This window comes from Trichomonas vaginalis, chromosome V (genome assembly GCF_026262505.1).
Source record: "Trichomonas vaginalis G3 chromosome V, whole genome shotgun sequence".
In the NCBI taxonomy this organism is placed as follows: Eukaryota; Parabasalia; order Trichomonadida; family Trichomonadidae; genus Trichomonas; species Trichomonas vaginalis.
In genome coordinates, this window is record NC_067207.1 from 21,580,468 (window position 1) to 21,605,021 (window position 24,554).

The following is a 24,554-nucleotide window of genomic DNA, read 5'->3' on the forward strand; positions in this document are numbered from 1 at the left end:
CAGATGAGTTTCTGTTTCAAGACAGTAAGAACCATACTGTCTGTATAAATCCAACAAAAGGAACTTTAAACGAGAAACCTATAGATGAACTTCTTTTGAAAGCAGATGTTGACAACAAAGCTGACAAAGAATATGTTGACGATGAGTTAGCACGTATGGCTAGTGCGTTAGTGAAGAAGGCAGATAAGGAATATGTGGATGAAAAAGACAATGAAATTATAGAAAGGGTTGAATGGTATAATGAACGGACATCGAAGATTTTAAAAACGAAAGCTGATACAGGATGGGTTTCAGGGTGTTTAGACCTTAAAGCTGACAAAGAAACTGTAGATATGTTGGCACAAACGGTTTCAAGTCATACCAGAGGTTTAATGGAAGATGGACAACAGTTGAAAGAGCTTGAGAAAGGTGTTACAGAGTTAAGGAATACAAAAGCAGACTCGACATGGATAGCTGGATATGTAGATGCAACAAAAGAGTATATTTTCAGATGGACAGAAGGAACATACGCACAAAAATATCATAGACATAGCATCTCTGACGTAAATGAACTTGAAGAAAAGTTATATAAAAAAGCAGACAAAACAGAGCTTCAAACATTAAAGACAGAAATACTTCAAACATTATATCCTATAGGCTCTATTTATACGTCAATGAACTCTACCAGACCAGAAGTAGTACTTGGTCTCGGAACTTGGACTCAAATAGTCGACAGGTTTTTGTATTGTGCAAACTCTTCAAAGGAAACAGGCGGAAGTAAAACGATTTCAGGTGAAAACCTACCTGCACACAGTCACTACGTAGATTTAAGTACATCTCAAGCAGGTTGGCATAAGCATAAATTTTGGGATTGGTCACGCTTGAAAAAAGGTAAAGGATATGATGTTAAAGACGACGTTCAGTTTGCTATAAATTGTTACTGGAGTGACACTCAGGGAGATGGAAACCATACACATCGCGTTCAGGATATACGCAAACAACGGGACAAAGTAAAGACTACATGCCACCTTACATGACAGTTTACGCATGGTATAGAAATGCTTAGTCGTCATTTTCAACTTCTTTAGCATATTCGTCAGGAGTTGTCTTATATTTGTTAGGAACTGTCTTTGAAAGTATACCACCTTGAACTTAACAAGTTTGAAACGAGGTCTGACAATAGTAGTTTTATCTTCTGCTTGCAGTCTGTACATTTTGCCATGTTTGCCTAAAACTTCATAATATTCTCTTGTATACTTTCTTCTATTTTTACGAACACGAATGTGAGTACCTGTCGGGTTCCCATTGTTGTCATAGTCAATAGTATTTTCATATGGGTCGCGTTTAGGTATTTCTATTTTTACTTTGTCGCCTTTCTTAAGTTTGAAGCCTGGCATTCTTTCTTGTTTGTCTCTTTTGACTAAACTATTAAATATATAGTCTTTCTCTAAGTCAGGGTTGTTTTTCATTTCTTCGGGGGAGTGGTTTCCCAAACCTTTTTGTTTACGGCTATTGTAAATATTTAAAACTTGTCTCATCTTTGCCATGGAGAAGTGTCTATATTTGTCGTCATATGACATTTCATCTACCTCACCACCTTGTGGTTGGTTTAAGTCTCTTAAGATTTTTATACAACTGTCAATGACACCAAGAGCAGAATGGTTTTGGTCGACAATGAAATATTGGTTTACATTTTTTGAACGCAGATAGTTTTTAATATCGTCTGATTTGAAAGAACTTTCACAGTCAGATGTCAGTTTTGTTGGATGGTATTTGTCAACGAATATTGTCAAAGCAGTTTTCACATCTAAAATATTTTTGGACTGTAATGGTATGGCTTCACAGTATCTTGTGTTTTGACCGACAAATATTAGCCAGTATGGTGGTCCATCTTCTCTATACCTCGGAATGTTTTCCAAGATATCCATAAACCAAGCATTTGGTGTTGAACTAAAGATTTTTATCATGAGTGCTTTCTTGTGTGCTTAGAAACATAGGGGTCCTTGTTTGGATTCGTCATTTTTTAACCCATAAGAAATGGGTTTATTTGGCGCATTAGCAGGAGTTGCATCCAGATTTTTGCCCGCAGTGGGAACAATAGCCAGAGGGTATTTGGAGTTGGAAGGAAGATTTTGAGTACATTAGGTATACTGAAAGAGAAAGCACAACCTATTATACAAACTGTACAGAAAGGTTGGGAGGTAGCACGAGATGCAGCAAATCTTATTCCAAATCCTGAAACAAGAGGAAAAGTTCAAGGATGGATGGACAATGTAGGAAGAGAAGCAGGAAAACTATAACAAAGCAAATGACTACTATAACCAAGCAGGACACTATATGGACCAAGGTGAAAGATTCTTTAACAGAGGATATAACCATGCACAACAGTGGGTAAACAATAACCAACCTCAACCGCCTCAAACGTGGGGAATGTAAAGTTTTTTACTGAGATGAAATGAACAATACAGCATTGAGACAAATGGGCTCAAGATGGATTTGTCGACTTCCAGCAGTTACACAACCACGTGTTTGTCAAGTTCTTCCTATACCTCAGGAAGTTTTAGACCGACTTAAAAAACAACAACAACCAGTTGAAAACAAACCAAACTAAAATTTTTTACTGAGATGAAATGACCGAAGAAGTTGAAACGGTAGATTTGACACCACAAACAAAAAGTTCAGAACCATTGTCAAAACCTGTCAAAGAACTTACAGATGAAGAGAAAAATTCAATAATAGAAAGTGCCAGGTCTGGAAATACAAACCCTAACTATAAAGTCACTTTTCATAGAAATGGAACGGCTAGTATCTCAAAAAAGAAACAGACTCTCACAAATAAAATATTGAAGTCTGAAGGAATTTTCGAGACAACAGATGGAAAAGTTTACTTCACTGACCAACAGTTCATTATAGAACATCTCATTGACTTAGAGTCGAAATATTCTAAACTTTACAACAAACACAAAAAGTTGAAAGGAAAACAAAAACAAATGGCATATGATATTTATGAAGATGTTGACGACACAACTGTTCCTGCAGGTGAGGTAAAGTCAGAGGAACCGAAAAGTGACGAAAAACCGATAGAAGAAGAAAAACCAAAAACTGAAGATAAACCAAAACCAAAGTTTAGTTTCCAAACTAAACCAAGTCAACCTTCATTAGCTGGTATGGGTTGGCGTCAAAGACTTATGGTAGCTGGTGGTTATGTTAAGTAAAGGAAAAAACATTTTTTTATTTTTATAAAAATGCCCCCGTATAGAATGGATAGAAGGTCTGCTAGAATAAAAGCAGAGTTAGAAAGATATGGTTGGAAAGTTTCAAAGAAGTTTAAATATAGGAAGGGAAGACCCATAAAAGTCTATGACAAACTGGCTGGTCTGACCTGAAATGGACTTGGAAACAGCACGCGCAAACTATCCAAACAGATTAGAGAGGTTAGAAGAAGAACGTCTTATGAACTTGCCTTTCAATGTTAGTGAGCCGCAAGTTGAAGGACACGACGGCTTTGCCAGTTCTACTGGAAACATGACGAACAATTGCATCCTTGAGAAGGAAAAAAGGAAAAGGTGAAGACGCACATGCTCCCATGGAAAGAACAAGATATGCATATGAAAAGTACCGTGAAGTTAGAAGTCAAATTACATCTGGTCGAACCTTTACAGTAAACTTTGACGAAGGAAAGAACAAAGAAGGCTTCATGGGTGTACTTGCTGCCATTCAAGAGGAAATAAGAAAGGATACAATCTCAGACTAACCGTAACAGATTTGGACGGTCATATATACTATGCGCACATGGCAATGTCACAACAGCTGCAATGCTTCTTGACGCTTTCAAGACTACAAAGAGAGAACAAATGGTTGACTCCGACTCAGATTTTGAATGCAATTGAAGGAATTGTAAGCGTGAAGTTCGAATGGTACCAACCTAACCCTCAAGCAGTCAGACAACATGCTGGATACTTCCCGTTCATAAATAAGTCTGACATTGACTTGACAAGGTATGGAATTTACAATTCAATTGAAACAATTGTCAATGAACCTTGTATTCTTACATGTCTCAGGAACTCTGGTCTTGTTACAGAAGAGAAGATGAAGTATCTTGAGTCATGTGTGAAGACAAGGTACATTCTCAGAGGTCAATTGGCAAAAATTGCACCGTTGGCAAATGTCAATATCCGAGTCAACATACCTACAGCTAAAGGTTCTTCACATGACGACTATGTTGTTGACAAAGACTTACCATGGTTGAAGATTGTAATTTTCCACAACCACTTCATGTTGAACGAAAGTCTTATGTTCGGAAAAGGCAAGTGCAACATTGTCAGAGCTGTAAACATTCTTTTCGAGAAAGGTTTGTTGGAACCGATTCCAGATGACAAGCTGACAGAAACTTTTGTACCAAAAGACGAAACAAACTTTTTATTGTTAGCAAGACCAAAAGTTGTTCCAGACAAAGTTCTAGCACAAAAGAAGTACACAATTCCACAAGGAGTTGGATTGTTCGGATACCAACCTGAACCAGAAGAACTTCCAATGAGGTTGCAAGAACTTCAAGATGCTATAAACAAACTTCCATTGAGACATCCAATTGACGTCAAATTGTATTGGAGAGCATCTGAGTTAGGTCAGAAGGTTTTATATGAAACAGGTTGCTTCGACGATGTTTATGAGATAACAGGAGAAGTTTCTCAGAAGATAAGAGACTCACTTGAATTTCCACGAACTGGTCCGATTGGATGCGACAAGTTCGACTCAGATGAAAAGATATACTATGTCGACCTTAACGCTGCGTACATGAGGTTCGTCCAATATATCCCGACTGGAATTCCAAACGAAGACGGTGAGTTCCCAGGAAGGAACTATACAGTTGGAAAAGTCATACAACAACTATATGATATTAGGAAAGCTTCAAACCCCAAACTTGCAATGACACTCAAATTGCTTATGAATTCGACATGGGGATATTCCATTAAGAAACCTCAAGAGATGAAGAGTAAACATTATGAGAAGGTCGACAACTTTGTTGAAAGGTTTTCTCCTTTTGTTTTGAAATACGAATTTACCGAAGGTGAAAGTGGCTTAGTAACCACATTAAAACCTATTGTCGAACATTGGTCTTACCCTCAGTTCGCAAAAGCAGTCCTTGACAACTACAACAAATTCTTCTCCGAAGTCAAATCCAAAGTTGTGGTTTACTATGAGAACATTGACGCACTCATGACGAACGAAGAAGGATACAACAAACTCATTGAAATGGGTTTAGTCGGTGAGAAGATGGGCTGTTTTAAGCTAGATAAGGTATTTTCCGAAGTTCATGTCCTCTCCAAGCGTAAGTACTGGGGCATACTTGAAGACGGCACAGAAATAAAACATTGCATGAAATAAAACATTGCATGAAGTAAAACATTGCATACCATTTTAAAACATTTTTTAAAACAGTATATTTTTACATATATTAAATGTTTCAGGTTGAAAAACAAAGAACAAAAGTAGCAGATACAAAACCGTTAGACTATATCTTTACAAATACTGGTAGGACTATTTCAGATGAAGAAATTTTATCTCGAATTGTCTTTCATATACAACTACGGAAAAGTGCTGAAAAAGCACTGAAAAATATATTTTAGGGTAGAAGGGTATATCTACCCCGTTTTCTACCCTCATTTCTACCCGTTGAATTTTCATGAATTTCCTTAAGACAGCAAAAAAGTTAGTTAAAATGAGATGTTTACTGAACTGGTTGGATGTCGCCTTCACAGGTTATGTAGAACGGCTGACCAGAGAAGTGGAACAGTGCTCTGAGAATTTGTATAATTCGTGGAATTGGACTCTCTCTGTTTGGAAGTTGTATCCATGGGCGCTTTGCAAAGAACTTGAGAAGAGCTTCTTTCTTCATCTCCTTTATGTCGTCTACAGGAGTGTTTTCTGGTATTTGAATTGGAATTCCAGTCGAAATCTCGATTTTCAGCGCACCTCTTCCAGACAACCAGACGCCGAGGGACTTGTTGGCTTTGTCCTTGCCCAAATACTGCTTAACAACTTCATTTATCTCTATAAGGTAAATTGCCTCATCTAATGGCTCGATGCTGTCCATTGTTCTGTTTCAGAACTAGTCTTGTTCTGTTTCAGAACTAGTCTTGTACTTTTTCAGAACTAGTCTTGTACTTTTTCAGAACAAATTTCCCGTAAAAGCTCTCAATTTGAGAGAAAAATTTTCTGTTTCAGAACAATATTTGTACTGTTTCAGAACAATATTTGTACTGTTTCAGAACAATATTTGTACTGTTTCAGAACAATATTTGTACTGTTTCAGAACAATATTTGTACTGTTTCAGAACAATATTTGTACTGTTTCAGAACAATATTTGTACTGTTTCAGAACAATATTTGTACTGTTTCAGAACAATATTTGTACTGTTTCAGAACAATGTCCGACGTACCACCAAAAAATATATTTTAGGGTAGAAGGGTATATCTACCCTCATTTCTACCCTCATTTCTACCCTCGTAGAAAACACACAAAACTCTTGAACTTTGTATAAAAAAAGCAACCCGCGGAAAACAGCGGGTTGGTATATTCTTCACAAAATGCTTGTTTTTGAGGTCGAGCCATTTTTGGCTCCACCGTATTTTTAAACCAAACTCGTTCATTTTGTGCTGAAATAAAATAAAGGTAGTCCCACCAAAAAATATTTTTTATTTTTATTGTAAGAACATGTTTGCAACAACAGCACCAAACTCGTTAGTCATGAACCCAACTTCAATGTTAGTAGAGATGAAAAGCTTCATTCCTTCTTCATATACTTTCGAAACAGAAATCCAGAAGATAAAGCAAGAACTTCTCCAAGGAGATTTAGACTGTAGTGCAAAAGATGAAACAAATGAACAGTATCTTTATGAAATGCAAGATATTATAGACCATTTGCCTAAACTTCCTGAAATACAACAACAAAAACTCACTATTCCAGAATTCGATGAAATTGAAGTCAGACTGACTGACTCAGTAGAAATAAAGAAGTTCATACGAAAGGTAAACTATGAGTTTCTTGGATTTCATTACAACCACAAAGTCATGGACATTGACATATATAAATCTGAAGAGTTTAAGACCTACGACAACTTTGTTTCGTTAGTTGCTGAGTGTGTATGGCAGAGAAGAGATAAAGATAGAAGAGGTAAGGTATGGAACCAACAGATAAAACCCGCAACTTTTGAGTTAAAGAAAACCATCTACGCCTTACTTGTTTTAGCAGGACAAATTTCAGAATATAACGCAAAAATGAACTCACAATGTTCTAAATGTAAAGCAGCAATGAGGAAATATAACTACTCCGTCAAAGAGATAGAAAGAATGAGAAAAGACCATACTGACTTAAAGAAAGAAGTAGAGAAACCAGCAGAAGATAAAATGGACATGTTGACATTTCTGAACAAAAACTATCCAACTGCTAACGATTTCCTTCTTTCAGATGTCAAGAAGAAATATAAAGAAACCTTCGGCATAGTTAAAATTTTTGATATCCTTCGTGAAGAAATAGAAGCTACAAAACTGTTTAAAGTCATGAACCATCACAACATATACCATGTAAAACGCTTGTAAAACTTTATGGTAGAAATGAGGGTAGAAAACGGGGTAGATATACCCTTCTACCCTAAAATATATTTTTGCTGAATTCAGCACAAAATTCTGAGTAAAATGACATATGGAACACATACTTTTTCAGTAAGGACATATGGGGTAGAAATGAGGGTAGAAAACGGGGTAGATATACCCTTCTACCCTAAAATATATTTTTGTCTGATTTACGCTCATTACGAAGAAGTCTTGACAAAACATTTACGAAGAAGTATATTTCCTGTGTTGTTGTCAAAATGTCATGTTGTCACACTTTTTCAGAGAAGTTCATTTAACCGAGTGACCTGGTCGCCTAAAATATATTTTATTGAATTCTGAGTAAAATGACCAAATTTCATGAATTTCCTTAAGATAGAAAAAATAAAATTAACGCTAGTTTTTTTAAAATATTTTTTTTATTTTGTATGTAAGAACAGGAAATGACAAACACTGAGTTTGAAACAGTTAAAAAGATAGACAATGACACCAAAGTGGTTAGAATTGGTGATTTAAACGTAAGATACTCAAAGAAATACAACAAATATTCTTTGTCAGACATTCTAACACTATCTGAAAAGAAAACATCCCACGACTGGGTTAAAAATGCTTCTACTCAGAAAATTTTGACAAAAAATCCTGAGCTTATGATATCGGTAAGATTCTATGGAACTACAGCATATCTTATAGACAAAAGTCTTATACCAATAGTTTTGTTATGGTTAGACCCAGTTGTTGGATATAATTTCATAACATATGGTTCATTCGATACTGAACGTTGCAGTGAAGGCTTACTTTATATCGTTCAGAAACCAAAGGACTTCAATACAAAGAGATATAAGATAGGAAGAACATATAATATAACTAAAAGATATGACAGTACAGTCAATAGAGTTAAGGTTGTGTTCGTTAACGATATGAGAGCTGCAGAAACAGAACTACTTGAAAAGTTTGAGAAAATGTATGGTGCTCCCACGAAAGGTAAAGAAACGTTTGAAGTAGATGAGATAGGTAAAGCTATAAAATTATTTGACGAAGTTGCTGAAAAATACATGTAAAGCGTTTATTTTTGGTCTTTTATACAAGATAGAAAAAATAAAGTTAGTTTTATTTTTTTTTATTTTTTTATTTTGTATGTAAAGACAGATATGTCAACAACAGAGAACACAACAACAGTTATAGTCCATGAAGCTATAAATGAAGAATATGAGTACATACAGTATAACAAACAGTTACGTCTCATTCGTTCGGTCAAAGATGACATGTACCAAATGCAAAGTATTTTGACAGCATGTTTTGCTCCAGATACTAAGCTTCCTAAAGACTGGTTTAGGAACCAAAGCACTATTGAACTATTAAATGAAGCACAGCGAGACATACTTTTTTCTGAAAATCGTGAAGAACAGCGAGTGGGAGAAAAACCCCAGTCGCCAAAACTCTATGAAAATCGTGAAAAATTGCCAAATGGTTTGAGAGGTTGGTATGTACATAGACTTCTTGTAAATAATGTGGCACAATGGGCTTCAGCTCGCTATTCATGGTATGTCTGTAAACTTCTTGACGAAATTCATAGACAAGAACGTGAAGAGATGGAAAACAAGCTTGAAGCAAAAGACAAAAACATTCAGAAAAGAATACCACGTTCGGTACCAAAAGGAAAGGAAAAGAACTATAAGTATATGATTTATACTGAAGATATGGAGAAAGAAGAAGACAGTGACATGGTTATGTTGCATTTAGTCAGAAGAAACAACAAAAGCTTTTACGACCTTGCCTAAGATTTACAAATCTGACAGAGAAATTGGTTCTATCGCGAAAACTTACCGATTCAATGACACCGAATGAAGATGTTAAACAGATAGTTCAAGATACTTTACCTCAAACACACTATGATATTAAAGGTTGTACAATACTTACATTCAAAGAAGATTTGCCGCTACTGAAAGAAAAAATAACAGAGTATTTTGACAACTTCAAACAAGTAGAGTAGATGAACCATTTATTTTGGTCTTGACTTCAGATGGCTCAGGTAGCTATAAAGTAAATTGCCTTGTCAAATCCTTCTGGCATTCCGAGTCCTTCCATCCGACAGGAAAAGTTCTTCCTTCCAACAGGAAAAAAATTTCCCGACAACTGGAAGAACTCTTCCTTCCAACTGGAAAAATTTTTCTTGTTGTTCGTCCGTAAACCATTCAAATTTTCGAAAATTGAGAACTTTTTGGTCGAACTTCAGAAAAAGTTTTTCCTTCCGACAGAAAAATATTTTCCCGACAACTGGAAGAACTCTTGCATCCGACAGGAAGAACTCTTCCCGACAACAGAAGAACTCTTCCATCCGACAGGAAGAACTCTTCCATCCGACAGACTTACTAAGACTAAACACTTACATTTTACGCTTGACTTTTTACAATTTGAACTTTGTTCGCGTAATGTGAATTCTGAAAGAAGTATGAGGGTCTTGTATGACTTTGTACTTCTCCCATAGTTCATGTCTGTCAAACTTACCTGCCATGGACTCTTTCATAAGTTCCATGAAATCGTCTTCGGACAATCCAGGGAAAAGTATGATATCAGTAAGTATTCTTTTAACATCCTTACTTAAACTCTTTGCTGTCTGTACACAAATGACAACTGAAATGTTAAAGTGTCTGAGCTTCTTGAGAATTCGACACATGTCTTGTTCTCTGTTCTTTAACAAAGGATGAGAAGCAAAGTCATCTAAAATAAGAAGACTATTAGGGTATGTCTTCCAATCGTAAGATTGCAATTTCTTCGAAATGTATTCTATCTCTTTCTGTTGTTTCTGAAGTGTTTCTTCTCTAATATTCCTGCATTTCCTCATTTGGGTCTTTAAACTTAGAATTTATATACTCATTTATAGCATTGTACTTCAAAACTCTTCTTTGGTACTTCTTATCCAATCTAACAACTCAGAGTTTTTATACATACTAACTTAGACTTCTTTATAATATCTTTGAACGAATTGACGGTTTGGTCGAATTGACCAGAAGACTTTACAAATGACTACTAACTCATAGAATGGGTTCTTCTCATCTAGTTTTTGTTGTGCAGCCATTTTAAGATAATGAAAGTCTTACCCGACCCAGGTGGTGCGATTAGACCTGTTATAAACCATTCTGAGCAAATAGGAACTTGTCATGTATGGGTTTTATCTGAGCATTTTCTAACTTCCTCTTGTTCTTGTTTAAAACATTCTCAAATTTCTTGTCAATGTCAGCAAACTTTTTTTCTAACATATTTTTAGAAAAAATTAAAATTTTTATCTTTTTGAAAATGTCTAGCGATTTCGCTATCTATATTCGAGACAAACTTTCGACAGCAAAACATCTGTCGACCATAAAATCTTACATAGTGTAAACAAGAAAAGGTGAATTTGTTCTAAAGTTCTGTTTCTGGAATATGACAAGAACCATAAACATTAGGCAGAGAAGTCTTTAAGTTTGTCAATGACAGACTTGTTGACAGAGATGACCCGATTGGAAAGATGAAGTCCAACAAAAGTTCTTAGAATGCAAAGAAGGCACATGCGCTGTTCTTGAAGATGAAATAGAAAACAGAATAGAAGAGCTATTAAAGGACAAAGACCTTTTACAAAAATATGGTTCTGAGAAGTTTGACATAACTCCACCAGAGAAGAAGAAGAAGAAGAGAGAAAAGAAAGAAAAGAAAGTAGAAGAAGAGAAAAAAGAACCTGAACCAGTTCCAGAGAAAAAGAAATTTGACATGTAAAAATAAAATTTTATTTTTAGAACATTTCTGGGTCAATGTCAATGTTCTCTTCCTCTTTAGGAGCAAACACTGGTTTAGACTCTAAAATCTTTTTACCTAATTTACCTTGAACTTCAACTATCTTAGACTCATAATATTCATAGTCGTCTGCTTTCTTTGGTTCATAAGGTATAACAAGTTTGTATGCTTTACCTTCTTTAAGGTTTGAGAACCTTCTGTCAAAATTTTCTTTGACTGCTAACAAACCTTCTATGTCTAAGTCTTCAAAAGTTGCACCACTTTTTCTAACAACAGCAAACTTAACTGGTGCAATGTTCCAAATTTTGTCAAATGTAGACTTTTCAAAATTGTAGAAGTAAACATTCAAATATGCGAATGGAGCTAACTTATCTTTGACTTCTGTCATGTACTTGTTTACTGAAATATATTTCGTCATCTTTTCTATCGGATAAAAAAAATATTTTTTTAAAAAAACGTTTTAAAATGGTATGCCATATAGCTTCTTGAATTTGTTAAGAAGTATTTTAACGTATTTTCCATCTGTATCTCTAGCGTTTACATAAGCATAGCCCGCCTTAGTAAAATATACTTGTAATTTCCTATAGTTTACGCCGGTATAAAGGTAGAAAGAGTCCTGTTCTTCGCTATAGTAGTAAAACTCAAACGTATGCTTACCATAGTCTGTAATTTCAATTGCTTCATCTTCTAGTTCGTCGACAAATTCGAATACAATATCTCCAAATTTGCCTTTGTTCTTACTGTTTTCAGAACGAGTAACCCAACGTAAATTTTCAAGTCTATTGTCATTTCTTAAACGGTTTATATGGTCTACAAAAGGTAGATTGTTAGGGTTCGGTATAAAATGAGTTGCAATGACAACATGTTTTAAATAGTTTTTCCCACCCATCTTCATCCTAGCATATCCGTTATTTTGCTCCCATTCGCTTAAAACTCTTTTTGTCTTTTTGTTTCTGACTTCAAATGACTCACAACAGTGAATTTCATATTTCTCATCTAACAAACAAGTTTCCCAACGGTCCTTTCCAACAAACTCAGCGTACATTTCAAATAAAATAAAAAAATGTTTTTTTTAAATTTACTCAGAAAAATTTTTCTTTGTATATACGCCGTTCTGTATGTCTAAAAGATTTTTGACATTTGCCAAGAATGTTCGTTTAGAAGCTGCCATATAACCATACTCTTGACAATATTGTTTATATTCATCGTACAATGACCTTTCATCTAATGACACAAAGTTAGTCTCATCTATAAACAGTTCATATACACTCTTGTTTGCTTCTAACAATGTTTGTCTCTCTTCGGTATATGGAATTTGTCTTGGATTGAACTTAGAAATATCTAATGTCATGAAATATGAGAACAAGTGGTTGTAAAAGTTAGGTGTCAAAGTTTCTGCTAAGTCGTCAAAATATTCTGTATCTTGCATATGAGAATCTGACGTTCTGACAACTACATATCTTCTGTCAGAACTTTCTAACTTCATCGGAACGGCATTGTTTGAAACCATGATGAAATTTGCAACATTTTCACAAACTCTTTGGTCTTTATATTTTCTTTCAACAACTCCAACTTTGTCTGTTATAAGACTCTTCAAAGCATCTGAGTTTAAAACCTTTGTTGTATCTATACTTTGAAGTTCGTTACATACTATAAGTTTCATATTCTCTATTGAAGAGTTAAATTTACCGCAGATGTTTTCTAAGTTTGTCATATTCGGATTCGAATAGCCCTCTAACAGTTTGCATAAGATATCTGTAAAGAAAGTGTTCTTACCTGTTCCTTGTTTTCCAATTATAATGAGAGCAGTTTCATTTTTAGCACTTGGATATTGTAAGATGTTTGCAAACCAACATAAGATATACTCATAGACTCTTTCGTTTCCATTGCATATAATTTCTTTGACATGGTCTAACCAAGCTTCTATAACATTTTCTTTCCATTCTACTTGTTCGTATTTATATCCAGTGAAGATAGAATAGAAGTTTGGAGATGGTGTATAGAACTTTATACCACGAACTGAAAAATCTTCTAACTTTGACAATAAGATATCCCAAGCATCTAACATCTTCATACCAACTTGTACGACTTTTATTTTCTTAAGTTTTTGTCTACATTCTTGTTCTGAAACTATTGTCGCTCTTGTTTGTTAAAGACAACATCCCATTCTTTCATGACATAACATTCTGGGGCAGAGTCAACATAAATGACTAAACGTTTCAAATTCTCGACTGCTTTGTTATAGTCTCTAAATGGACACATATTTCTGAAGGCTTGGAAGTCATAAAAATCTGAAACGTCTATTCTGTACATTTTTATAAAAATAAAAAAAATATTTTTTTATTCTTGACTTTGTTGTTGCATTTGTTCCATTTGTTCCATTTGTTGCATTTGTTGTTCTTGAGCTATTTGTTGTTGAAGTTGTTCTTGTAGTACAATACTTTCACCAGTTGCATCTTCCAATTCGAAACTTTCTGCCGTCATTGACAAATACATAGGACATAAAAGTTTTACAGGAACAAAGTTTGCGTCAACTAAGGTTAAGTTTATGTTGCTAAAGTGTTTGAGTTTACTAAAGCTGAAAACTCTGCATTCGAATGAACAATAGGCAAACCAGCAGAGAAAGTATTGTTTATACGCATAAGTATCTTTTGGTCATAATAGTTTCTGTCGACATTCGAATAGCACTTGAACCTAAGTTTGAAACAATTATAAAATAGGTGTACTTAAAGTCAATGGAACAGACATTCCTTGTATGACACCTTTTCCTGTTATAGGAAACTGTTGGTAGTAAAAACCAGAAATAAGTTTTGTATTATAGCTCATATTGTTTATAGTAAACTCAGTCGGACATCCAAACATAATGAAACCTGCTCTAGTTGCAGCACATGTTACACCCGTCCTTAAAGTATTAAATAAGTCACAAAACCTGTTGGTGGTATATCTGAGTAAGTATCTTCAAAGAAGTATTTTTTACCATTCACAACAACAAAGTCTTCTGGTGTCAAAAGAGCAAAACAGGCTTTAGTCGTCATCGTGTTTAAGGGTCAGTTTACAATATCGTCCTTGAGGACTTTGTAAGTTTGTTGTTATAGAATTATATGACTCAGGGTTTTTAGTCGTAATAGTATAAACCATTATGTCTTCTGCCATTTACTTAGCAACTAAATTTTAATGAAATGTTGTGGTCGTCAAATATTTTTATGACGTCTGGGAAACTATATTTTAAGTTCAACGTTTCACCTCCTTTCATAACGTATATCTTGTCAATGACATTATATGAAACACCACAGCAACTAACGTCGGGTTCTATTTCTTTGATGTTTATATCGTCTGCCTCTGTCAAAAGTTTCAATAGTTCTTTCAAAATTTCATGAGGTGCAATGACATATGAGTTCACTTTTACAGGGTTGTGTTCGACCAAGTTTAACATTATACCCAAAGCCTGACAAATCTTCTCCTGAGTTTTAAGTTTGTCTTTAAGTTGTTGGTAGTCGTTTCGAATATCTGCAACAGAACTTAAGTCTCTGCTAACTTCAGGGTATGTTGGTTGTTCTTTTACAGGAACTATTGTTATACCATCTTGGTCTTCGTATGGTTTCCCCACTTCAACATCTCTTTCTTTGACATTGACAACAACACTTTGACTGTTTGTTTGAGTTGGTGAATTTAACTTCACATCTGCCACCGCCATTAAACCTTTTGAAACACTTACGCTTCTATTTTTCGGAAATGACATTTTACTTAGAATAAAAAGATGGACGTATTTGAGTATCTCTTCGAATTGAAGCAGAACAAAGTTTACACACACAAACAATACAAGTTCATTGACAGAATAGTTCTTTACACAAACAATGGAAAATGTTATAGAATAGCAGTCTTTGCTGAACCAAAATATTTTCATAAAGCAAAGAAAGTTGGTATAACCGAGATGGTGAAAGTTCTTGACGTTGACAAAAATATAGCAACAAAACTGACCGATATTTCTAAAGGAAAGTTTTTAATACAATATTATATCAAAACTGGCGTACTGTCAATATTTGACGGAGAGAAGTCAGTTCAAGAACAACTTACTGACCTGCTGCCAAAATCTGCTCGATGGAAGCTGTCGTTATACCAATCTGAGGAGCCCCAGCAGGTTTCATCGAACGAATTTTCAAAAGAGCATCTTCCGTGAAAAGTGCTATTGGTTTTTGTAAACTTCTTTGCTTTCAGTTCATCTGGACCGTCTCTGTCACCAGTATATTGTATTTGAACTGTACCAACAGTTGAAATACCACCCATAAAGTCTTCTGAGTCAGCAAATGGAATGCCAAGCCAAAATTTGAACGTCTCCATTTGATATTGATGTTTTGAGCTCCTGTATGGGTCCATACTTTCACATATGGCATAATAGAATTTGCATTTAGGGTTAATGGTTGTTGTGAAGTTGTTGTTAAAGTTCATAGCATCTAATGTCAAGTTGTATGACTCATATCCTCAACTGTAGAATATTTTCTCTTGGATAGTATTGCCATTATGTTTATATGGTATTAATACAGGGTTGTAGAAAAAGAATAGTCATTTATAGTTCGTCTGAAAGTACAAACATAGTATCTGCATGTTTCATTGCAGTTGTTAAGCAATATCTGTTTTGCACTGGGTCACACTTTGGTTTCCAACTTCACCTGCAAAGTCTTTGACAGATATTTGGTGTATAGGGAACATAAGTGAATGGCAATATATTGGCAGCTAAAGCATTTGAAATCTGGTCAACATATAGACTGCAGTCTGCTTTCTATTCTCTTGCATTCAAACTTTTCGCATGTGAACTTAACTGGTCCCAAGCAGTTCCAGCAGCATTGAAGTAGTAGTTTTTTCAGTGTTGAGTTGAGAAACCAAAGTCTAAGTCAACTTTGTCTTTGCAAATTCGGCGAATGACGTTTGATTTGCTCCCTTTACGTCTGTAAGAGTGAATGGGTCTTGTGTTGGTGAATGACTAGTTATTTTTGCTTGGAGTAAGTTCGATAGAAATTTTCCTGCCAGTTTGGCAAGTATTCTTAAAAACCTGAAGATGGAAAGATGACAAAGGACTCTAAGTTTCAATTTTACTTTGGTTACTGCTGCTGCATTTTGTCCAGAAAGGTTAAATAAACTCTGGAACGTTAGGGTCAAGTCTTCTTATTTTCTCAATAGTTGCATACTGTCTGTTGTTCTCTAGCTTGTGGTTGTACTGAGTTTCTCAAAGCGAACATTCATAGTTTGCCCATGTTACTGTTTGAACTAAGTCAGAGTTAGAATATATCTTATATCCCATGAAACTTCTGGATATGGTATCGACATAGAAAATTCATTGCAACCTTTCTTGTCAGACAACTTGGCAGAAGGTTTTATTTCAATGTCTTGTTCCACGTATAAGAAAGAGTTGTCAATAGAAAATTATATGAAACCTGTCGCAAGCATATCTACTGTTGTTGAAGACTTCTCCAAACTCACCTACTTTCCATAAGAACAGCAGTTGTATATTCGTAAGTTCCAGGAACTATTTCTGACCTTCTAATGGCATTGTCGCATTCGTTATACCATTCGGAAACATTTCCATTCATAGATCCAAAACTGTTGGCGTTATATTCTGAGCGGCGTACATTTCATATGAGTAAAAATATAGAATAGTTGATTTATATGTCATAATAGAACCACGTGACCAAGCTTTACTTTCTTCCTGACTGAGTTTTTTAACTCTTCTTTTTCCTTCATTGCCCTCTGCTTGAAGTTGTTGCATCTTTGCATTATGTTCATTAGTATGTTGCAAATTTCCCATGTCCTTTTTGCTTTTGGCTCTGGTCGCCCATCTCAGGTAACCTATATCCTAGAAAGAGTTGTCATAGTCTGTATTTGAGTCTTCGCGTATTGTTTGCATGACTCTTTCCTGAGTTTCTGGTTCAAGCTCTTCAAACAGTGCCTGTCCATATGGAATATGCTCGTTTCCAAATATATGTTTTTGTAGCCATTCTGGTTTTCTTTCCATGTTACCAATAATATCTTTTGTGAATGGGAAAGCTTTTACCCAATGTTCCAGTCTTGCGTCATTTATTTCTGTAGTTGGTTTTATTTTGTCAAGGAACATGTTTTTCAATACTAACATTTCATTTGGTACTGTCCATTTGAGTTTTCTTAAATATTCATCCTTCTCGGTTCATTGTCTGCAAAGTAAGTTTTTATGACATTTTGTAAACTTTCGTTTGCAAGGTCATGTACAATAGGTTCTCTTCCTTCGCTCTCCCTAATTTCTTTCTAAACTCTTCACCAAATATACCATCTCTATGGTTCTGTGTAGTTCTTTGAGATAAATGTTCTAGAACGTCAGGTGTTATATTTCCATCAGCCATGTTCATTTCATACTGGTCCAAAATATCTGCATCTTTCATATCTTTCAATGGCATTAAAGCCGCGCTTAAAATACCAGCTATATTGGTTCACCATTGACTTCCATTGCGTCTACAACTTCTTGGAATTGTGGTTGTAAGTTTATGAACCACCTATCTGGATTAGCTTATGACCCCATCTCATTGTAGTTCCATCGTCTGCAGAAACAAAAGTAGGTTTGTTTCCATCTTGGTTAGGTTCTGAATGAACTTTAAACAATGTTTCATTTCTATATGTTTTCTTGAAATTTAACCTTTTATTTCACCGAGTTCATCCGAAGATTGAACGTTAATGTCGTAAGTAAAAAGGGTTGTTGTATTTGTGTACATTTTCTTCAGTACTTCCATTCTATGCTGAATATTTTCATCTGGTGTTGGAGTCTTTTGTATGTCGGCAAACATTTTTCGATATTTCTTCTACTGATGTCACCGAATTTTTTTTAGACTCTTGGAAATATTCCATATTCTCCGCATACTCTTGTTGAGGGTCAAGATTTTTCGGCTGTTCAAATCTTCATTCTAGTTCTGTGAAGTTAGTTTCCAAAGGAGTGACTTGTTCGTTTCCTTCAGGCTCTTCTAGCTGTTGTTGCTGAACTATTTCTTCCATGTCTGGTTGTATCTGAACTATTTCTTCCTGTGGAGTTTCTTGTACCTATCTGCTGGCATTTCATATATTCCGAGACCGTTTTTAACAATTTCCCTATCTACGTCATCCGCATTCATAAGCTTTTGTTCTTTCGTTCCGTCTCTATTTTTTACGCGTTTCATGACGAAAGTTGAATTGTCATTTAGCTCTGACATCAAATATCTCGGAGTAAATTCATCCATGTCATTTGGATGATATGCTATTAAATCATATCCTTAGCGAGCTTGTATTTCCAGGTTTGAGATTATATCCGTTTTGGTGCTGAGCCATAAAGCTAAATAGGTTCGGGTCAGTATTTCCATCCTTGAACTTTCCAATAGCTTCTTTATATCTGTCACTAAAGTCAACAGTATCTGGGAAACCACACTCTTCTTTAAGCATTTTTAAGAATTCTTGGTTTCCTTGTTCTCTACTTCTTTTATGTCCTTGCTCTGTTTGTGGTTGTTGCTGTGCTGGTTGTTGTGTTGGTTGTTGTGCTGGATTTTGAACTGTTGGTTGCTGTGCTGGTTGTGGAGGTGGTTGTTGTGTTGGTTTTGGTGCATGCCTGTGTCTGTGTCCATGTGACGATGTAAATGTTTTAGGTAGTCCTGGTGCAGGTGCTTCTCTTGGAGGGTTTGGTGGTATATAAGTTCCACCAGCTGGCACATATGTTCCATCTGCAGCGTAATGTCCTACCTGACTTTTCGTTCTTAAGAAAGCATTTACTAGGTCTGTTTTGGTCTGTTGTAACTCTTTTTCTTGACTTTCCACAACAGTTGCTCTAACGGCGTCATAGGCACTTTGAACTGCCTGTCTCGTTGCTGCATCTGTTATTTTCGTCATATTTTGTGCTACTTCTTTTAACTCTTTGTCGAAACCTTCAGACTTCAGTTTCTTTCCAGATGAGAAGTCGTTCACTTGTTTCACCTTACTATGAAGAGCTTCGAAGGCGTTCTTAAAGTCAGCATTCGTTAAAGCTTCATTTGAACTGTCTTCATCCGCTTGTATTTTTGTCCTTATTGACCCTATGAGTTGGGCTGCTTTAGCGTTGGCTTGGCATCTAACCAGTCATTGTTAGCTTTTATATATTCTGCGCTTTCATTGCCTTTTGCATAGCCGCGTCGTTATTTTTACTTTCTTGTGCTAAGTTTTCATACTGTACGGTTTGGTTTTGCAACTGTAAAAGTTTTTCTGCCTTTACATTTGCTTCAACTTCTTTTTTATACTCATCGCTATCCATATATGTCTTCAGGGCTTTTTGTTTTATCTCTTCATCTTTCAGTACTTTATATTGAGTAGTATGGTTTTTCAAATTTATAACATCTTGTTCCATTTTTGCTACTTCTGCTGCTTTTTCTGACACTTTTTTCGCATATTCCTCTGTACTTAGTTCTTTCAGTTGTTCTTCTTTCTTCTTTTTCTCTACGTTTAACTCATTGAGTTTCTTTGTGTGTCTGTCATATTCTAGTTTCTTTTCGTTTTCACTTATTTGCTTCTGTATGTCTATGTTTGACTTTTTGACATCTGTTATTTGATTTTTGAGTGAACTCAAATTCATTTGACTTTGAGGGTTATATGCTGTTCCGTCTGCAGCTCCACCATAGCCTGCCATTTTCGCTAAAAGTGCCGCTCTTAAACCTCCACTCTGTGCACCAATGACTCGGTTTAAAAGCATAGGATTGCTTGACATTTGTTGCAACATAGTGGGGTCATTCAGCATTTGTGTGTTGCAACTGTTGTTGTGGTGTCAGTCTTACTATTGGATGTTTCAATGCTCTCTTCCTCTTACGTATATTCTTACGTAGCTTACGTGGCATTTTAAGTGAAGTTAAAAAGCGGCTTTTGACAGATGTTTTATTGAGACTTCTTCGTAAAGACTTTGTTGAGACTTCTTCGTAAATGAGTGTAAATTACCCAAAAATATATTTTAGGGTAGAAGGGTATATCTACCCCGTTTTCTACCCTCTTTTCTACCCTCTTGAATTTTCATGAATTTCTTCGTAAAGACTTTGTCAAGACTTCTTCGTAAAGACTTTGTTGAGACTTCTTCGTAAATGAGTGTAAATTACCCAAAAATATATTTTAGGGTAGAAGGGTATATCTACCCCGTTTTCTACCCTCTTTTCTACCCTCTTGAATTTTCATGAATTTCTTCGTAAAGACTTTGTCAAGACTTCTTCGTAAAGACTTTGTTGAGACTTCTTCGTAAAGACTTTGTTGAGACTTCTTCGTAAAGACTTTGTTGAGACTTCTTCGTAAAGACTTTGTCAAGACTTCATCGTAAAGACTTTGTTGAGATTTCTTCGTAAATGACCTAGTAGTATATTTTTGGTGTAAATTTCATGAAAATTCAAGAGGGTAGAAATGAGGGTAGAAAACGGGGTAGATATACCCTTCTACCCTAAAATATATTTTTGGTGTAAATTTCATGAAAATTCAAGAGGGTAGAAATGAGGGTAGAAAACGGGGTAGATATACCCTTCTACCCTAAAATATATTTTTGCCTGATTTACACTCATTGACGATGAAGAAGTCTTGACAAAACATTTTACGAAGAAGTCTTGACAAAACATTTTACGAAGAAGTCTTGACAAAACATTTACGAAGAAGTCTTGACAAAACATTTACGAAGAAGTCTTGACAAAACATTTTACGAAGAAGTCTTGACAAAACATTTTACGAAGAAGTCTTGACAAAACATTTACGAAGAAGTCTTGACAAAACATTTACGAAGAAGTCTTGACAAAACATTTACGATGAAGTCTTGACAAAAAAGTCAACGGCTGGTCGGCTGGGGTTCGGTCCTCCTCTTGGGTCTTGGGCAAAATTTCTTATGGGCTAGAGGGCGCAAAGCGCCTGAAAGCCCTCCGAATAAAAACTTCATTTATGTGGGCTAGAAGGGGCGCAGCCCCTGGAAGCCCACCCCAAGAAAAAAAAACTTCATTATACTCATTCATCCTCAGGGCTAGAAGGCACGAAGTGCCTGGAAGCCCCACTTCCTTTTTTTTTTTTTTTTTTTTTTTTTCTTTTTTTTTTTATACTTGAATGATATCACAAAAATAACAGAAATACAAATCTTGAATTAAATTATATCATAGAATACAATTTTAATAAACGAAAAATCAAACCCTCTCGCAATACAGCCATTTTTAAGAGTAGTTCTTTCAAGATCTTCGAAGATTTGGAAGATCTTGGAAGAACTGCCCTCTAAATGGCTGTAGCTTCGGTATTGTTACTATCAAGTAGAAAGTTACGGTAATTACTGCCATTTTAAGAGTAGTTCTTTCAAGATCTTCGAAGATTTGGAAGATCTTGGAAGAACTGCCCTCTAAATGGCTGTAGCTTCGGTATTGTTACTATCAAGTAGAAAGTTACGGTAATTACTGCCATTTTAAGAGTAGTTCTTTCAAGATCTTCGAAGATTTGGAAGATCTTGGAAGAACTGCCCTCTAAATGGCTGTAGCTTCGGTATTGTTACTATCAAGTAGAAAGTTACGGTAATTACTGCCATTTTAAGAGTAGTTCTTTCAAGATCTTCGAAGATTTGGAAGATCTTGGAAGAACTGCCTCTAAATGGCTGTAGCTTCGGTATTGTTACTATCAAGTAGAAAGTTACGGTAATTACTATATTTTAAGAGTAGTTCTTTCAAGATCTTCAAATTTGAAGATCTTGAAGAACTGCCTCTAAATGGCAGTAGTTTCGATGTTAACATGATAATATGAGTGAAATTTTCTTATTTGAAGTCGGTTAAAGAGCAGTTCTTTCAAGTTCCTTCAAATCAGGAAGGGTCTTGACAGAACTGTCCTCTTATTGATTGGAATACCGGTATTTTACGTTGGTAAATGCTTGATTTGAATTGGGGGCTGAGTGTTGGAGAAAAAAAAACATTAAAAAAATAAAAAGTGCCAAAATAAAAGAATTCAATCTACATATATATAGTATTTCTAGGCCTGTCCAAACTTTTAAAAAAGCTTACCACGTGGAAGGAAGAGACCAAAAAAATCGTGCCTCGGCGGCTTCGCCGCCTCGGCACTAAAAACAGCATATCATATTTAATATGTCCTTTTTTCTTTTTCTCTCTCCTTCTTTTCTTTCTTCTCTTTTTCCTTCTTTTCTTCTCACTTTCTTTTTGGAGCTGCTTTACTTTGAAATCTCTCATCAATTGATGAGAGAAATAATAGTAAAGTAGCTTCAATGTAAATACGTACATTGATTGGGTTATGGTTAGCGGTAATGTCTGTATGTAGTTCGATTGGAGCTGCCTCACTCTGAGATCTCTCATCAAATGAAGAGAGTTCTCAGAGTGAGGCAGCTCCAATGTATATGTGCGTATTGATTGGGTTGCTGTAAGAAGCAGTGCTTGTGTGTAGTTCGATTGGAACTGCTTTACTCTGAGATCTGTCATCAATCGATGAGAGTTCTCAGAGTAAAACTGTTCCAATGTGTAATCTTGTGCTAGCTTGTCTGTTCGATTGGAACTGCTTTACTCTGAGTTCTCTCATCAATTGATGAGAGAAATAAGAGCAAAGTAGCTCCAATGTATATATGTGTATTGATTCGGTTTGGTTAGCTGGACTGTCTGTGAGTAGTTCGATTGGAACTGCCTCATTCTGAGATCTCTCATCAATAGATGAGAGAAATAAGAGTAAGGCAGTTCCAATGTATATAATCGTATTGATTTGGTTGCTTTAAGTTGGAGTGTTTGTGCGTAGTTCGGTTAGAACTGCTTTGCTCTGAGAACTCTCATCGATTGATGAGAGTTCTCAGAGCAAAGCAGCTCCAATGTGTAAATTTGTATTAGTTCGGGTGAAAGAAGTTGTAGTGCTGGTGCGTAGTTTGACTATCAAGAAGCTCGCGATTCAAAACTCATCAAATGAAAAGTTTATAGTGGGCTTCTTGATAATATGTTAAAGGTGATGTTCTTGTTCGAGTTGTAACAAGAAGGAATACATGAGTACGTAAGCTCGGCATTCGCCGAGCGAATTAAAGATAACGGACGAATTTAATTTATTTTATTTCAAAATTTAAAATTTTAATATTTAATTATATAAATTAAAATAAACATTTTTACAAATTTTTATAAAAAAATATGTGACATATCGTTTTACCACAATTCAAAATAATTAATGTTGATAAATGTATTTAATATGTAATATTAAACATATTTTGCGCGAGAAGTGAGTTTGGTAACTTTCGTGGATATCCATCGTTCATTTTATGGTAAAAATTCTCAATTTGTGGGAAAAGTTCTCAATTTTGTGGTAATTTTTATGTACCACAACTCAATTTGTGGTCACTTCATCTTACCACGTGGTAAGTTTTTATAAAACTCTTTATTTACCATTGATTTCTGATTTAATATCAATATCTTGAATAATCAAGCATATCTATCGCTTTAAATTTTATTCTCTAATTCCAAAAAAAAATCAAAAATCAAAAAATGAAAAAAATATTTAGAATTTTTTCCGTCAAAAATAAAAAATGTTCCCACTGAGTGGTTTCCATGGAAAGTTACCACTGGGTCCCACAGGGATTGGCCTAAGTATTTCTTAATAGAATGTGAAATAAAGTAAAATTAACTATATTCAAAATGGAAAAAAATCCAAAAAAAATTTGAAAAAAAGAATTTCATGATAAAAAGCATAAATTTTGCATCAGAAAATTAAATTCAGGTATTTTTTTGAAATAGAAAGAGTCCTAAAATTAGTTAAAAATCATTTTTTATTCAAAAGAAACGCTATTTTTAAGGAATTGAAAAGAATTTTATTTAATAATATTTTATTTATAGAATTTGCATATATCATATGCATAGACATATTGAATTGTAAACATGAGAACACTAATTACATTAACTTGTCGTTCAAATTATTGCATCGAGAAAAAAGTGCTATAAATTTACTCAATTAGTTTACAAACGTAAATATTTGGCATAAACTTTACGTTTGTAAACCAATTTGATTAAATTTAGTAAATTTTAGTTCGAATGCAAGTTTTCTCGGTAAATCATTTTTTAGACCTCAAATGAGATGTATGATCATATGAGTCACATATGATTTAATCCGAATATGTGTGAGAATTGAGTTTAAAACGAAGTTTATTTTTTGGACTATATTTCGCCATTTTAAAATGTGTAATAATGATATAATTCGCATGAAATTGAAAAAT

At 35.0% G+C, this 24,554-nt stretch overlaps 9 protein-coding genes and 5 pseudogenes across 14 annotated transcripts, besides 2 other annotated features; 8 read left to right on the forward strand and 6 right to left on the reverse strand.

Annotated features, from left to right (window-relative positions):
- Nucleotides 1-21,418: part of a mobile genetic element that runs on past the window's edge.
- TVAGG3_0378930 (uncharacterized protein) lies at nt 2,435-2,590 on the forward strand (the record flags this gene model as incomplete). Its single annotated transcript, XM_051232029.1, has 1 exon — nt 2,435-2,590. One exon carries the CDS (start codon nt 2,435-2,437, stop codon nt 2,588-2,590), a length of 156 nt encoding a protein of 51 aa, XP_051101759.1.
- TVAGG3_0378940 (phage tail repeat-like family) lies at nt 2,610-3,194 on the forward strand (the record flags this gene model as incomplete). Its single annotated transcript, XM_051232030.1, has 1 exon — nt 2,610-3,194. The coding sequence occupies one exon, from the start codon at nt 2,610-2,612 to the stop codon at nt 3,192-3,194; it is 585 nt and encodes a 194-aa protein (XP_051101760.1).
- Nucleotides 3,566-4,433, forward strand: TVAGG3_0378950 (annotated as a pseudogene). The gene has a single exon. A coding segment is annotated over exon 1 (868 nt).
- Nucleotides 4,774-5,364, forward strand: TVAGG3_0378960 (DNA/RNA polymerases family; the record flags this gene model as incomplete). Its single annotated transcript, XM_051232031.1, has 1 exon — nt 4,774-5,364. One exon carries the CDS (start codon nt 4,774-4,776, stop codon nt 5,362-5,364), a length of 591 nt encoding a protein of 196 aa, XP_051101761.1.
- Nucleotides 5,708-6,073, reverse strand: TVAGG3_0378970 (uncharacterized protein; the record flags this gene model as incomplete). Its single annotated transcript, XM_051232032.1, has 1 exon — nt 5,708-6,073. One exon carries the CDS (start codon nt 6,071-6,073, stop codon nt 5,708-5,710), a length of 366 nt encoding a protein of 121 aa, XP_051101762.1.
- On the forward strand, nt 6,695-7,579 carry TVAGG3_0378980 (organellar and viral DNA polymerase type B; the record flags this gene model as incomplete). Its single annotated transcript, XM_051232033.1, has 1 exon — nt 6,695-7,579. The coding sequence occupies one exon, from the start codon at nt 6,695-6,697 to the stop codon at nt 7,577-7,579; it is 885 nt and encodes a 294-aa protein (XP_051101763.1).
- On the forward strand, nt 8,239-8,649 carry TVAGG3_0378990 (organellar and viral DNA polymerase type B; the record flags this gene model as incomplete). Its single annotated transcript, XM_051232034.1, has 1 exon — nt 8,239-8,649. The coding sequence occupies one exon, from the start codon at nt 8,239-8,241 to the stop codon at nt 8,647-8,649; it is 411 nt and encodes a 136-aa protein (XP_051101764.1).
- Nucleotides 8,740-9,581, forward strand: TVAGG3_0379000 (annotated as a pseudogene). Its single transcript has one exon. A coding segment is annotated over exon 1 (842 nt).
- Nucleotides 10,886-11,341, forward strand: TVAGG3_0379010 (annotated as a pseudogene). The gene has a single exon. A coding segment is annotated over exon 1 (456 nt).
- TVAGG3_0379020 (protein of unknown function, DUF4108 family) lies at nt 11,358-11,777 on the reverse strand (the record flags this gene model as incomplete). Its single annotated transcript, XM_001295847.1, has 1 exon — nt 11,358-11,777. The coding sequence occupies one exon, from the start codon at nt 11,775-11,777 to the stop codon at nt 11,358-11,360; it is 420 nt and encodes a 139-aa protein (XP_001295848.1).
- On the reverse strand, nt 11,820-12,404 carry TVAGG3_0379030 (His-Me finger endonucleases family; the record flags this gene model as incomplete). The annotated part of the gene is made up of 1 exon (XM_051232035.1): nt 11,820-12,404. The coding sequence occupies one exon, from the start codon at nt 12,402-12,404 to the stop codon at nt 11,820-11,822; it is 585 nt and encodes a 194-aa protein (XP_051101765.1).
- On the reverse strand, nt 12,438-13,672 carry TVAGG3_0379040 (annotated as a pseudogene). The gene has a single exon. A coding segment is annotated over exon 1 (1,235 nt).
- On the reverse strand, nt 14,517-15,053 carry TVAGG3_0379050 (protein of unknown function, DUF4106 family; the record flags this gene model as incomplete). The annotated part of the gene is made up of 1 exon (XM_051232036.1): nt 14,517-15,053. The coding sequence occupies one exon, from the start codon at nt 15,051-15,053 to the stop codon at nt 14,517-14,519; it is 537 nt and encodes a 178-aa protein (XP_051101766.1).
- On the reverse strand, nt 18,063-19,231 carry TVAGG3_0379060 (annotated as a pseudogene). Its single transcript has one exon. A coding segment is annotated over exon 1 (1,169 nt).
- Nucleotides 21,419-21,424: 6 nt separating the features above from the next.
- Nucleotides 21,425-24,554: part of a mobile genetic element that runs on past the window's edge.